Source organism: Saccostrea echinata, unplaced genomic scaffold (genome assembly GCF_033153115.1).
Source record: "Saccostrea echinata isolate AGI-Se365-2 ecotype Australia unplaced genomic scaffold, CSIRO_AGI_Sech_v1 ptg000038l, whole genome shotgun sequence".
Taxonomy (NCBI): domain Eukaryota; kingdom Metazoa; phylum Mollusca; class Bivalvia; order Ostreida; family Ostreidae; genus Saccostrea; species Saccostrea echinata.
This window is the reverse complement of record NW_026889787.1, coordinates 2725811-2740435: the sequence shown is the minus strand read 5'-3', so window position 1 is coordinate 2740435 and position 14625 is coordinate 2725811. Positions and strand designations below refer to the sequence as shown.

Genomic DNA, 14625 nt, shown 5'->3' with positions numbered 1-14625 from the left:
AGACTTACTGCTGATTATAATCATTAAATTGTAGAATTTATTTCGGTACTTCTCATTTGTACTAATTATGATTTCATTTGAGCAGATTTTTTTTTCATTTAGGAATAGGAAATTATTCAGTTAGCTGGTATATTTTTTTATTTTCAAAAAGATTAAAAAGTGGGGATTACCTGACATTAGATATACACAGTATGTTTTTAAAGTCAAATATATAAAAAAAATTCTAATTATACATGTATCTTTACTTATAAAATATGAGGATATCAATTTTGGTTAGATATCTGTAGCCTACACTGTTATGAATTCCTTCCATGATATCGCATATTTTCAGTCAAAAACTGCTCATTAAAAAACAAGACGTTCCTAAGGGTAAGCGTTACCCTCATTCGTAATGGCGATTACTTGATAAATGTTTTCACTTTTAATAAAAAGGGCCAGATAAAGAAAAAATATATACTCTATGTGCTTTATATACATGCGGTTTTGTGTTTTGTTACTTAAAATTTGTCCAAATGAAATAAAAACTCTACTCAAATGATCCTGGCACCGGTAAAACTAATGACATTAGTGGCAGATCTGGTTCGTGGATTGATTGAGTCGCAACATCTGAATCTATATGTATTTATTAAAGTTTCAAATCGTTGGACCAAAATGACACATCAGAAATTTTAAAACAGTGAATTACTAAATACTTCTACGTGCAATGTTACAAATAAGAAAATGGGAATGGATATTATAATAAATAGAAAGAACATAGAACGTGTTTTATCGCTCTTGAAAAATGCAAATAAATCATGTTCTTTATGGAGCTCGAGGTTTGACAAAGATTTTCCAAGATAACAAATTTATTTACATTTCGAATTTGTATGCATAAAATTTTAATTATTATCCGAACACTTGTTTTTTATAATAACACTTTTTTACCCAAATCTATAGTCATTATAAAAAGAACATGACTGTATAATTATAAAATGAAAATAATCCTCAATAACATTCAAGGAACATATATGATAAAGCTCCACCTTTTATAAGATTATTCATGTGCATATCTAACATTTTTGAAAATTCAGATTATGAGTTAAAAAGACTAATCTATGCAATATGAATTTTGTACGTATATATGTACAAGTAATTAAAAAGTTTGCTTTATATTGTACATGTGTATCAATGGCATCAACCAGGTCTTCTTTAACTTTGAGCATGACTACGAATAAATATAAGAAAACATATGATGAATATAAACCTCAAGAAATTTTTGTTTTATTACCGTGTGCAAATTTATTATTGTCAAAATCTGCATTGAAAATAAATATTCATGTGTAGCCAAGTCCCAAATAATTAAGTTCATCTTGTACATCTTCTTGAATTTGGTCTTACAATTTCGTTACAAATCAGTTAAATTGCAATCCTGATTTCGATAGACTATTATATGTACCCTTAAATTTTTAGAAAATATTACAGGCACGTAGCATCAGTAGGGGCCTGCCCCCCCCCTTTTTTCCAGACATAACCTACTTCTATTGTAAATGTCCACTGATAAAGCTGGTTGCCCCCCCCCCCCCCTTGTTGTAGGATGTTTGTGTAATTTTCTCACAATATCGTGTAAATATTTTGTTGATTGTGCAGTTTTTCTATAGTTTGTGTAAATTTCAATAACTTCGTGTATATTTTCCTCACTTTGTGTAAGTTTTTACTTACTCGTGTAATTTTTGTTTAAGGTCGTGCAGAAAATAATTTTGAAGCAATCGGCGTGCCATACCTTACACCTGATTAATCAGTAATAATTTGTTTATAGTACACAAGTCTTCAAACCAATGATTTCCACAGTTTAACTCTTTATTATTTTTCTTTATTGATTCATTTGTAAATTTCACTGATCTATTACAAATTATTGAGGGTGACGTCACAATGGCTTGAAAACTCTCGATTTGCACACTAAATATGCACCTCTTAGCTGGAGGTGAAACAAGTTGGATCATGGATCTTCAATTTTCGAAGACCGATTTCTCTACTAAAGACATTCCAGTTTCCTTTCCTCTTGTGATATTTAATTACCTGGTTAAAGTCGCCCGCGTGGCGCAGTGGTTAGAGCGTCTGCTCTAGAGTCGCGGAGTAAGGAGTTGGTCCTTACGTCGCGGGTTCGAATCCCACTGTGGGACGTGGAGACCGGTCCTTCGGATGAGACCGTATAAACCGAGGTCCCGTGTCGCAGTAGGTGCTGGCACGAAAAAGATCCCTCATTGCTCAATGGCCGTAAGTGCCGAGTATAGGACAAAATTCGCAGCTCTCCACCGGCAAGTGGTGGCGTCTCCATATGAGTGAAAAATTCTCGAGAGGGAAGTTAAACAACATACAAACAAACAAACAAATTACCTGGTTAAAGGAGAACTTTTTGCAAACAATTAAAAGTACGTGTGCTGAACAACAAAGACAGTATGCCTTATATTACGTACAATGCTTAATCGCCATTTTGCTTTAGAAAAGATCGGGAAAACAATGTACCTGTGACGTCGTATTTTACGACTGTGACGTCGAGTACTGGTTGTCTGCATTAGGAAGCTGCTGTAAATTTGATAGTGTTTACATCGCTGCGTTTTTCTGGGCGTTTCGTTGGATTTTAAAGTTGTTACGGTTGTGAAAACATATGTAGGTGTTTGCAGTTGTCGTGCTGAATACGCATCGGTATGTGTTTTCGTTTGCTGCGAGTCATTTCTTCAGTCGGGTCTTCATTCATGGGGACTATGAAGCCGTGCGTTGTTGTCAATGTTTAATGGATATCTACAACTCGGAAGGAACGTTTTGCGATAACAGTGGAGTCGTAGGATAATTTAATGATGGACATTCGATGGATTATTTTAATATCGCCGTTTGATTGCAGAAAACTGCAGAATTTAGCGAGAAAATGACGCATGCGCAGATGGGGGTTAGTCGAATTTTTGATGCCAGGCATCGACTAACCCCCATCTGCGCATACGTCATTATTTTCTACAGATACAACAGTAGAGGCTCTAAATTCGCTCTTGAGTACATCTTGACCTATGATTTTAACAAGAGGAATATAAATTAAATTATTTAAAAAATTGACAAAAGAAATGTTTTATATTGAAAAGTATATTGCAAATATATAAAAAAGATAATATAAGCAGATTTTTTCATCAACTTACTTTTTTTTTCTTGAAATGAATTTGATAATTCCACTAGAATTACGCATGTGTAGGGGAACATTTTCAACCATGTCATAATAAAAGACAAATATACGGCGATAATACCTTTTATTACATTTTCAACAGTGAAATACTGTGATTTATTTATTGAATAAAAGTGATATTCTCTCACTGTGTGAAAGGATACCAAAATGATATTCTCTCACAGTGTGAAAAGATATCAAAGTAAGTAAAAAATAATTTCTGGCCTGTCATAAGATAGAGATAGTAACTAAGCATCTTGATAGAGCTAAAACTGCAAATTTCTTCCCAAATATGTTGCTAAAATCCATGCTATGTAATGTTTTCAATCACACAACTGCTAATTAAGCTATGACGTCTCAACCGCTCAACTATGACGTCAAGCCTATGACACTGTTAAGAAAAGACAGAGGCAAATTAAGGGAAAATCAAAGAAAATGTAATAAACAGAAAATTCAATATTTTGTAGATGAATATGGAATTTATTTCACTCGTGAAAATACCAAAAAATCCTGTCCCACGGGATCATGAAACTGTCTTAAATTTAAGTCAGACTTTTGACTTAAATTTAAGATTTAGACTTAGCTAAGATCGCTTACTTAAGTGGATCACAAAACGATCTTAGCAAAAACTTAGTTAAGATTTGTTTTAGTTAAAAAACACTTTATTGTCATAGTAACTCACGCGGTGTTTAGAGCGTATACGGTAAATGTGTAACTCTCCAATGTTTTGGAGATACAATTTTCGTCTGCTTACATTAGTTACGCAATGGATGCAGAAACTCCCAAAAAACGATTAAGAAAAAGTAACTGGGACCCCAAGGACGAGATTACATTAGTGGAGGAGGTACAGAAGAGGGAGAAGATACTCTTCGGAAAATTAAACGGGTCAGGGAGGACTTCTGTTGATAAGACAAAGGCCTGGAAAGAGGTCACTGACCTAGTCAATGCGTAAGTGTTGACATATCACATTTTCCCCAAATCATTATACATTGCCACAAAACAAAACTTTGATGAAAACTAATTGAAAAGAAAACCAATGATGTCTTAAAAATCTACTAGACTGTGACAGTTTCAACGGTGTTCATACTATCAGTAATGCAGCTACAGTATTGTGCCATTAGTGATCGTCCAAATTCAAAATGGCCGCCGTTATTGCGCAACTCGACTAGTAAGGAAAACTTGGAATAAAAAATAAATAATTCATTTTCTTACCTAAGTATTTTGTTATGTAGCCTTTTGATCGTAATACTCTTTGTATTCTTCGGGGGATCGACTTGTAAAGACTCTGAATGTAGTCAACCGGGATATTTGTCCACACTCGTCTAATGGCTGTCTCCAGTTCATTTTTGGAGGTGATAATTCTGTCGCCATTTTTCAGTTCTCTTTTGATTCTGAGCCATACGTTCTCTATAATGTTTAAATCGGGACTCTGAGCTGGCCAGAACATAGAGTGAATATTATTTTGTACCTTGAATTCTTGCACTAAACGGGCTCTATGTATGGGTGCATTGTCGTCTTGGAAGATGTAATTATTCTGAGGAAAATGACGCACAATAACCGGCCACAAGTGTTCATCAATGATATCAATATATTTTTGGACATTTATATTGCCATCTACGACAGTTAGTGTGCCTACACCATTAAAGGTTACACATCCCCATACCATCAAACTGAACTTAGGCGTTGGAGGCTGCGATAAACAACAGGGTAGCCAGTCCTCGCCGACCTTTCTCCAGATAAATACGCGACTATCAGAACCAATGTCTACTTTACATTCATCACTGAATATTACTCTCCGCCAGTAATTGTCGACAGTTTTGTAACGGTTGCCTCTGCACCAAGAAAGCTGAGCTTTACGATTGACTTCACGAATTCTGATTCGTTTTCTTACTATTCTCCTAAAATATCCCTGCTTATATAAAGTTCTCTGCACAGTTCGTTTTGAAACAGTAGAAGCTCTATGTTGGTTAAATATGGCAGTGATATCGGACAAACTTCGTTTTCTGTTTTCTTTTACTGACCGCAAAAGTTGTCGTGCATCTCTGTCATCCAGTTTTGCTTGTCTCCCTTTTCTTGGTATATTTTCTATATAACCTCGCTTCCGAAAACGATCTATCACCGATGTTATTGTTGTTCGGGGTATTCCCAATCTACGAGATATTTCTTGCTGTTTCAGTCCCGTTTGATACAAAGAAACAACCACTTCTTTGACATCTTTACGTAACTCTTTCCGAGCAGAAGCCATATTGTTTACATTGACAATATACGCAGCAGACGCGAATTTGTGACGTGTAAATTTGTCACGTGATAGTCATGAGGACATTCTTAAAATAGCGTCATTTTCACCGACAACAGTACCTTTGTTTATTTATAGTATGCAGATAAACTTGTGCTAAAACAAAAAATACGCAATGCACGCGACGTTGGACGATCACTAATGGCACAATACTGTATATACTGATATATAGGCCAAGCTGTGATTATACGACAGCACAACCACTAACGAACTTAAAAACTCGGACTGTGCATTACAACAGCTGATTTTAAGCAGATAACTCATGCATATACAAGATACAATAGTCTCAAGATTTTAAAATACTGTATGCAATTTAGTAGAAAAAGCAAAATACACAAAAGGGGAAACCCGAAAGCTATAAATAGATATTGCAAAGTATCTACATGAGTACATGTATGTATTCTTTATTATGAAAAATAAAATATTAAAAATTAACCACAATGTAAGAAACATTAAATTTTTATATACATAGTTTGTTAAATAGATTCATTTTTTTCGTAGTGGAAGTACATTTAGTTCGTGCAGAAATGTGAATGAAATAAAGAAGAAATACCAGAACATCAAACAGAAAGGTATGATGCTCTTCTCATAATCTATAAATACATAAAAAAATATTAGATGTACTTCGTTAAGATATTTAGGTTTATAAGTAATAATTAAAAAAAAATATTGATTATATAACAGTGCATGCCCAAGAGATTTTAAGATTAAACAAATTTTCTTATCCCCCACACCCAAAAAAAAAAAAAAAAAAAAAAAAAAAAAAAAAAAAAAAAATTATGATAAAAAAATAAATAAATAAACAAAATAAAGAAAATAAAAGCATGGGAATTTTTCAATATTTCTTTCAATTTAATGTCTGATTAGGAAATTCTAATTGTGGAAAATGTTAAATATAGAATCTTAAAAATTTTTCCCAGAAACTTTAAATTAACAAAACCTCACATATTTCTAAAACATTACAAAAAAAAAATATTGAACTGAAAGTTGTACATTTTCCCATTTTTCATCAAAGTATGTGTCTTGGGCAAACATAATGTTGTTTATCTTAATAGATATAACTTCTTTAGTGAAAGAGGCAACCTATTTAAGCAAATTAAGATACATATATTTGAATTTTGGAAGGAAAAATTTTGTTTGTGTTATTTATCCTCAACCTGTATTAATAAATGATGTCAATACTATAAATTTTAAAAATGGGATAAACATTTATTTTCACTACAAAATGTCTTGAATTTAAAACTTTAAAAATTGTCATGCGCAAAATCCCCCATGGGAATTTTCAAAAGTTGCCATGTATGGATTGTCACCATTTAATTTAATATCTCTATTGTAGCAAAAGAAAAAAGAAGTGCGATTTTGAACCCTAAGACTGGGGGAGGGAAAAAAACCATCATCCCCGAATGTTAGTGAACAGTTATTGTTGGACAACTTGAAAGGCAGAACAAGTCTATGTAGCCTTCCTACTGGAATAGACACTGCAGCTGGTAATGAATAATAATATAAATGAATAAGCTTTTAATGCACAATAACATTAATTATTAATTTTATTTAGTGTATGGTGAACTATTAAAGTAATAAAAAAAGATGAATTTTACAGGGATAATTTTTGTTGATAGAGTCATCAATAAAAAAAATATGAATTGAAAAAAAATCAGATCAATCAATTATCAAAAATCTGACATATGAATTTGAATGTATATTCAAAAAATTATGTGAAAATATTTATGCCCCACTGCAGGGGCATTATGACACAACAAGTTAAATTAACAAAAAAATCATTCTTGCAGAATCAGTTGTGGATTTCTTGGATGACAACCATGCCTTGCATGAATTTGATTTGACTAGTGAGACCACTCAGTTTGAGCATTTGTTTCCACAAACACAGCCTCTGATCTCCACATCTACCACTTCATCAACAGAGCTTCATTTGAAAGTTACACCAGAAATGCTTCTTCAAGAAGAACTAATCAACATCAAAGAAAGAAGAAAGCTTATTAAAGAACAACAACAGCTTGTCCATCTTCAAAAACAGCATGTAATGTTAAAAATTAAACAGAAAGATCCCTTTTTCAATTTCGAACACCTTATGAATGAAATGTAATTTTTTTTGAATACGTAGTAATAAATACACTGGTTTTTGCATGTGCGATGTGCCTGACATCACAACAGATGTATCAACATCCATGTATTACAAAGCTGCAATGCATGCCTTTAGCTATTTGTATTACTGTAATGGGAGCAGTAATGCATGGGTGTTGATACATATGTTGTGACGTATAACATCATAGTTAATTCTTATGAGCTTTTCTGATCACAATTTGTCTGGCGTCAGTCTGTCTATATCTGCCTGTAAACTTTTAACTTTTATTTTGCCTTCTTCTTTCCTGTCCTCTGGCTGATAATTAAGTGTCTCTGGGTCAAATTAAATTTATTAAGTATGTAAAACGTATTCTTTACACATTGATAACATCCATCCAATTATTCTCATACTGTATGTGTATTTCCAAACATTATGACATCATTATGATATTTTGTATCTACGTACATGCTATAATTGGTTTCTCATAAGTATGTGCATTTGCTATAATAATTCACTGAATGTTTTATTCTTCTTTGTAGAATTTAGGATCTATGACTTTGCATTATTAAATTTGTTTAACACATTAATAGCAATTAATATATTGATAAAATTGTTCACAAATGGCATTGTATTACTGTACTACTGTTATAACAACTGCAGTATAATCACTAGTACTAGTAAAAAAGGGTTTTCTTGTGGATATGTATAAGAGAGTATCTTCTGCATCAATAATGATCATGTCATTATTCTAATTGTGGTTTTTGTTACAAAATTTATCAATACCTCATGTATTTTAACTCTGCTTGCACGCTGTATCCATATCATAATTCAGTGTGATTGTAAGAATAAAAGTATACCATAGAATCAGAACTCATTAGTATGCAGTTTATAGAGGTTCCTAATTTATGAATGATAGTGGCTGTATACTTGCATACATTGAAACTTTTCATGGCATTTTTCAAATATTTATGCCTTACCACCTGCAGTAAAAATTTCTAAAAAGTTAAAAGTAGAGAACTACATGATATAATCTTTAGTTCTTTACCATTCATCTTTATCATATGCATTTCTTCTCTCTCTGATGTTGCAATACTATAAATACTATATTAATTTTGTACTTTTTTTGGATTTTCAGACAAATTGTATACATACTAAATCCATCATTTACTGCTTTGAAATATTGGTAATTCTTGTTGTTGATTCACTGTCCACTCTTTTTGTTCAAATTACATTTTAGTATCTATGATATATTTTTTTTTGTTTTTCTCGACAATTTTCTTTAAAATTTGCTTCTATCAAATGGAAAGAAAAACTGAGTCTTATACAATAAGCCATGTTATATCAATTCAGCTTTTGATTCAAGTATCAAAGTTTAAAAAAAGCAATAAGACACATTCAGTGTTTTCTAAAATCCTTCATTGAGCATTGATATCACTGACAATCAACTAACATGATACATGTATAATAAAATTCACAATTTTCCAGTTTGTTTATTTTTAATTTTACAGATGTTGTACATGTTTATAAATACAGTATAATTAATTTCCATCATTTTCTGTTCTTTGAAATTGTTAAATCTTTAGTGGTATATTTTCTAAAAGTTGTTATTTTAACAAAAAATATACAAGTTATTATCACTGACTACAATTCCATATACTGTACATATGTCAGAAACAAATGGGAATATTGAATAAGCTTTAATTTGCTATTAATTGTTATCATTTATCTTGTAATTTTTTTTATTTGAACATCTTTCATATAATTATTATTGTTTTGTTTGGATGACAATTTAACTTTAAAAAATGCCCATACACATTGATAGTCAAAACAATATGACAATGGTGATGCTTTAGGTTATGTAAAAAACATATGGTGCTTATTAATACATTGCAAAATATCCCATTTTAAAGTCAAGAGTTGTTTCCCTTTACGCAGTCATGCATAAGCATGCATGTGCCAAAAAAAATTGCACTGAATTTAATAAGAATATTTCTCTTATTGAAATATAAAATAAAGTACATTAATGCATTTGAAATATAAAATAAAGTACAGTGCATTGGTGCATGTTAATTGTAAATTGAACTTCATCATGCATCCATTTAGAAACTGTTTATAACTAAATTGTTATGAAATAGACACAACAATGAAGGATAAACTTTACAAACTAATATGCTGCATATACACGAATAATCAAATTGATTTGGGCCAATTTTTTCTTCATAATTGACAGTTCAACATGCAAAATTATTAATTAACTTCATGAAAATCAAATTTTTTTTACATTATTAAGTTACACATTTTTTCCCTCATGTGTCATTTGTTGGTAGTTGATATTTTACTGCATTGTTAATGTTGAAGGAAAGTTAAGCAATCATATTATTATCATTGCTTTCATTGCAATAAATTTGTTTCATTTTCATTATAAGTATCTTGTGTCTCATAGAATGACTCACAGAGTGTCACAAAAAAAAGAAAAAGAAAAATACTACACTGCAAGACAATCCATATTGACAATTGCTGCTTTCAAGAAATATGAGGTGAGATATAGAGAGGGAATAATTTTTATGCCCTATAATAAAATATTTAGGAGTATATAGAATATGTCTGACTGGCTGTGTCGGCCAAAAATTTTAACTTCATAACTTATGAATGGAGGTGCTATGGTTTTCATATTTAAGATGAATATTCATTATAACAAGACCTTTCTTTCATGTATGACCTCATGACCGTGACCTTTAAGTGTGACCTATCTTTAATAAAAATAACCCACCTCGGCTATAACTTCTGAAGACTGGTGTTAGCTATCTAGGGCTTTCATGATTCACACATGAATTATTTTTACAAGACCTTTCTTTGGGTACCGGCACTTTTGAATTCATGACCTTGACCTTTGAGTTTGACTTACTTTAACCTCAGCCTTAAGCTGCTTAAAGGGGGCTCCAGTCTTCATAAATCTCATATAATAGGAACCACAAATAAAGGGAAATTTCCTTATAATAACGTCATGTAAATAACGGAATATAACAAGTTCATATACTGGTATAACTATTAAGGTAAATATATTTCATATACTGGTAGTTGTATTAATTGCTAAAACGAACGCAGAATATTACTATTAATAATAATGATTTATTACACTGACAGATACATACTGAAATGTAATGGTATGTTTGTAACCTTACAACAATACCAATGATGTACTAGGTACAGAGAGTGATACAACAGTGCACTGTGTGATTTAACTGATATGGGAGAAAACATTAAATAAACTGCAAGCAGTATAAATTTATAAATGACTTCTGCTTTGTGATTATGATTGTATATTATGTAAGAACTGAACAAGTTATAAATTATTATTTTTTCCTAGTTTCTCATGAATTAAGAAGAGAATGGCCTGAGATATTAATTAGTAATAAAAACATTGTCTGGCAATGAGTTCCCTGTATCCAAAACCACTGTTGTTACCGTGATTGATCTCATCCACATCTGGACCGGCTATGATTAGGTCACGTGGGTCAAGGGACACAATATCTTGCCTCAGGATCCCTATATTATGCAGGACAACACAGGTTATCACATACTGACAGGCTCTTTCTGGGCTTGTTCTAAGGCCAATGGAAAGGAAAGGGAATCTTCTCTTTAGTATGCCGTATGTCTGCTCGATAAGGACTCGTGTTCTACACAGTGCACTGTTGTATCGCTCTCTGTACCTGACATCATTGGTATTGTAAGGCGTCATTAGATATGTCCGACAAGGGTACCCGGAGTCCCCCAAAAGTATACCATTATGCTGACCTGAAAAATCATGAAATTAATATATTAAAAAGAATAAATTCAGAATCACTTAAACGTCTGGAAAGCAAAATGACAAAGATTTCAGTATGATTCAGAAGATGTTGAAAATATTTTAACTGCATGTCCATATACCAAAACTCAAATTGTGTTTATTGTCTGGCCCTTCCTGTACGAAATGTTCCGCCCGGAATATAGGGGGAATAGAGGCTTACTTTGAGAAGGATTCCGGGCGTCAGTTTGTCTCACTACACATATGGTGATATACAGGTTCCGGGCGTAACCCAAGAGGAATTGAGCAGGAATTTGAGGCGAAAAAAGCAAATGAGTTAGGCCCGGAAAAATAAATGACGCCTGGAAAAAAAATTACGCCTGGAAACTAAAATGACGCCTGAAGCAGAATTATGCCTGGAAAGTCCTTATTATTATATAATACTACGTGACCTAAAAACCTATATATCCAAGAAAAGCAAAATTATGATTTACAATGTTGAAGTTGAAAATTTAGCCTTTTGAACTGTAAGAAAACATAATGACAAGTCATTAACATCTAAAACAGTATAGAAATATAATATATGAAAGCTGTTTTATTTCTTTGCATAAGGGACACTGAGACATCATCAGGAGTGTAAAATAATGTCTATAAGAATTTGATAAACTTTTTGAAATTTTTTTATCACTTCAGGCATGACAACATGGACAATTGAATCAAACAGATTACTTAACATCAGTTCATTAATCAGTAGTTTACAGTCTGAGTGCCTCTAACACATCTTAGAATTTGTTCAAGGAAACTGGAATAATCTAAGAGTCAATAACAATCATTGTACACTCAAATTTACCTAAATAGGTACCAGATATGAATCATCACACCTACCAGGAGATAATGTGTCATCCAGAACAAGTGTAAAAGCCTTAACATTGATATATCTGTATTTCCTATTTCACTCACACTAAACTCCCTCCTTCCTGATGAAATTCAAACTTAACCTCCTATCTGAAATGACCCTTAATTGATAATTAAATTGACCAATCAGAGGCTTTTACTCCTCCTGAAAGTTCCAGGCATAATTTCTGTTTCAATTTTCCTGCTATTTTACGCCAGGGAAAATCTGAACTTGCAAACTGACGCCCGGATAGTAGAAATGACGCCTGGAAGACGCCTCTTCTACTCAGGCGTAACTTTTCAAAAGTCCGTCTCCGTCTCAAGTACGCCCGGAATTAGCCAATTCCTGCTATATTCCACCCATATTCCAGGCGGAATCCGCCTTTAAATTTCATACAGGTTATGGGCCATATGACTTTATCATTTGAAAAAAATACCTTAAATCTAGTTTATGTTAGTACATATAATTACTGATAAACATTACAGTTTTTTTCCTGTTCCTTATTTAGTTTTGTTTCCTTTACCATATTTTTCTTATACTTATTACATATATATCTTCAGGGAGGTATAGGAATATCAAAGTTAAATAATTATATTCCATCAAAATTCAGTTAAAATTAACTGCATGTGATATTTACCATTCTCAAACTGCTGACAGAGAACACTTTCTCGAAAAACCCTTGAATCATGGCAAGATCCTGGCCACTTGGCAACACAGTTGGTCACCATAAAATTAGCATCACAGGTCATCTGAAATATGATCAAATTAAACATTAATTTATTGTTTGTAAATTAAGTTTTCATAATACATGTATGTTATTTATCTTTAAAATCAATGATTGTGATGAATTCATATATAAGAGGATTCATTGCCTACTTTATTTCTAAATTTAAATCATTGAAAGCTAATTTAGCTCTTTCAATGTTTTTTTTTTTTTTAATTTAAAATTATCTTGAATCAAAAAACAATTACCATGACTTTTCAATTAACATAATCAGCTCATTTTCAGTAGGAGTTTGGATGCGGATAAAAGTACCATCAACACACCCCAAGACACCAGGGAACCCTACAATAAATAGATTTCATAGATTAATATTTTCATCAGGTCAATAGCAGCAAATATCATAAGTTTTCAATTTGTTTGTGTGAGTAAATGTATATACCTTCTGATGATATCTGATTCCCTTTTTATTTTTAAAATCATACAAAAGTTATAGTTATGAACATATCAAAATAGGATTAATTCTTTACTGAACATGATAATAAAGTTATAAAGAGTAGAATAGTAAAGATTTCAATGTACAATATGACTGATTTTGGAGTTACCCCCACCCCACCCCACCCCCTACCCCCTTTTCTGCCACATATTGTATAATTATATACATGTAATTTAGTAACACTACACACTCACCAAAACACACATATATATAATGATTACAATTGATAATGTTCAAGGGATCCTTATTTTTTTTTCTTAGATGTAAGAAATACGTAAATGCATTTAAAACAGTGACTTGAGATTTGCGTCGAAAAGGTAGAACCGAAATGCTTATAGAACGAAACGTGTTTACTGATTCAAGGGGGCGCAGTTGTTTGTTTTTAATGCGAAGGTCTCGAACACATGTGTAAGTGAAAAGCCATGGATTCTTACCTGCGATAGCATGAAACATTCTCTTTACGTTGGTGGCATCCTGTCCAGAAGGAAAGCGAATAAAACGACCAGCAACATTCGCTATTGCAGATGCCACCCTGCGGATGCATCGTCCTGCCGTGGCTTTGGAGATGTGGATGGCATCCCCCACAAGTTGATGAAAGGCCCCCGTAGCCACAAACCGGAGGAAAACCAGCAGCTGAATCATCGCTGAAAGGGCCAACGATCTCTTGCTAGGATGGGTTTTTCTGTCCTGAATAAACATTATCGTAGGGCGGCGAAAACGATATCTCTCGAACAACTCGTCATCTGTTCGGAGGTCCAGTGGATTCAACCGATCCCTGGAAAGCCTGGGGCGAGGGGGACGCCGTCTCCACCGGACAGTATCAACATTTCCCCCTTGAACACGTCTCAAGAAACCAACAACAGCGGCCATTTTGAAAGAACTTAAGATCAATCTTAAAACTTAAGACTACCCATGAGCAGTCTTAAAATTTAAGACAAAATTCCAATCTTAACTCTAAGTCATTTTTTTGTGATCCACTTTAAGAACAATCTTAAATTTTAAGTGCAAATTTTTGGAGTTAAGTCTGACTTAAGACTTAAGACAGTTTCATGATCCCGGAGCCAAGTCTGTGGTAACTCAGTATTAACAACATGTGTAACATCACAAGAGGTGGGATAGATAACGTAGGCATGCCATTCTTCTTACCTATCTTCTGCTCTAAT

The 14625-nt window shown here is 32.8% G+C and overlaps 1 protein-coding gene and 1 pseudogene across 1 annotated transcript; one reads left to right on the top strand and one right to left on the bottom strand.

The window, feature by feature from the left end:
- The first annotated feature begins 3953 nt into the window (after positions 1–3953).
- Positions 3954–7587, top strand: LOC133200313 (uncharacterized; annotated as a pseudogene).
- Positions 7588–10781: 3194 nt separating this feature from the next.
- Positions 10782–14332, bottom strand: LOC133200312 (putative nuclease HARBI1). The gene is made up of 4 exons (XM_061336131.1): positions 13897–14332; positions 13232–13311; positions 12883–13027; positions 10782–11361 (listed from the first exon to the last, which is right to left on the bottom strand). Exons 1-4 carry the CDS (start codon positions 14330–14332, stop codon positions 10973–10975), a joined length of 1050 nt encoding a protein of 349 aa, XP_061192115.1. The 3' UTR covers positions 10782–10972.
- Positions 14333–14625: the final 293 nt, after the last annotated feature.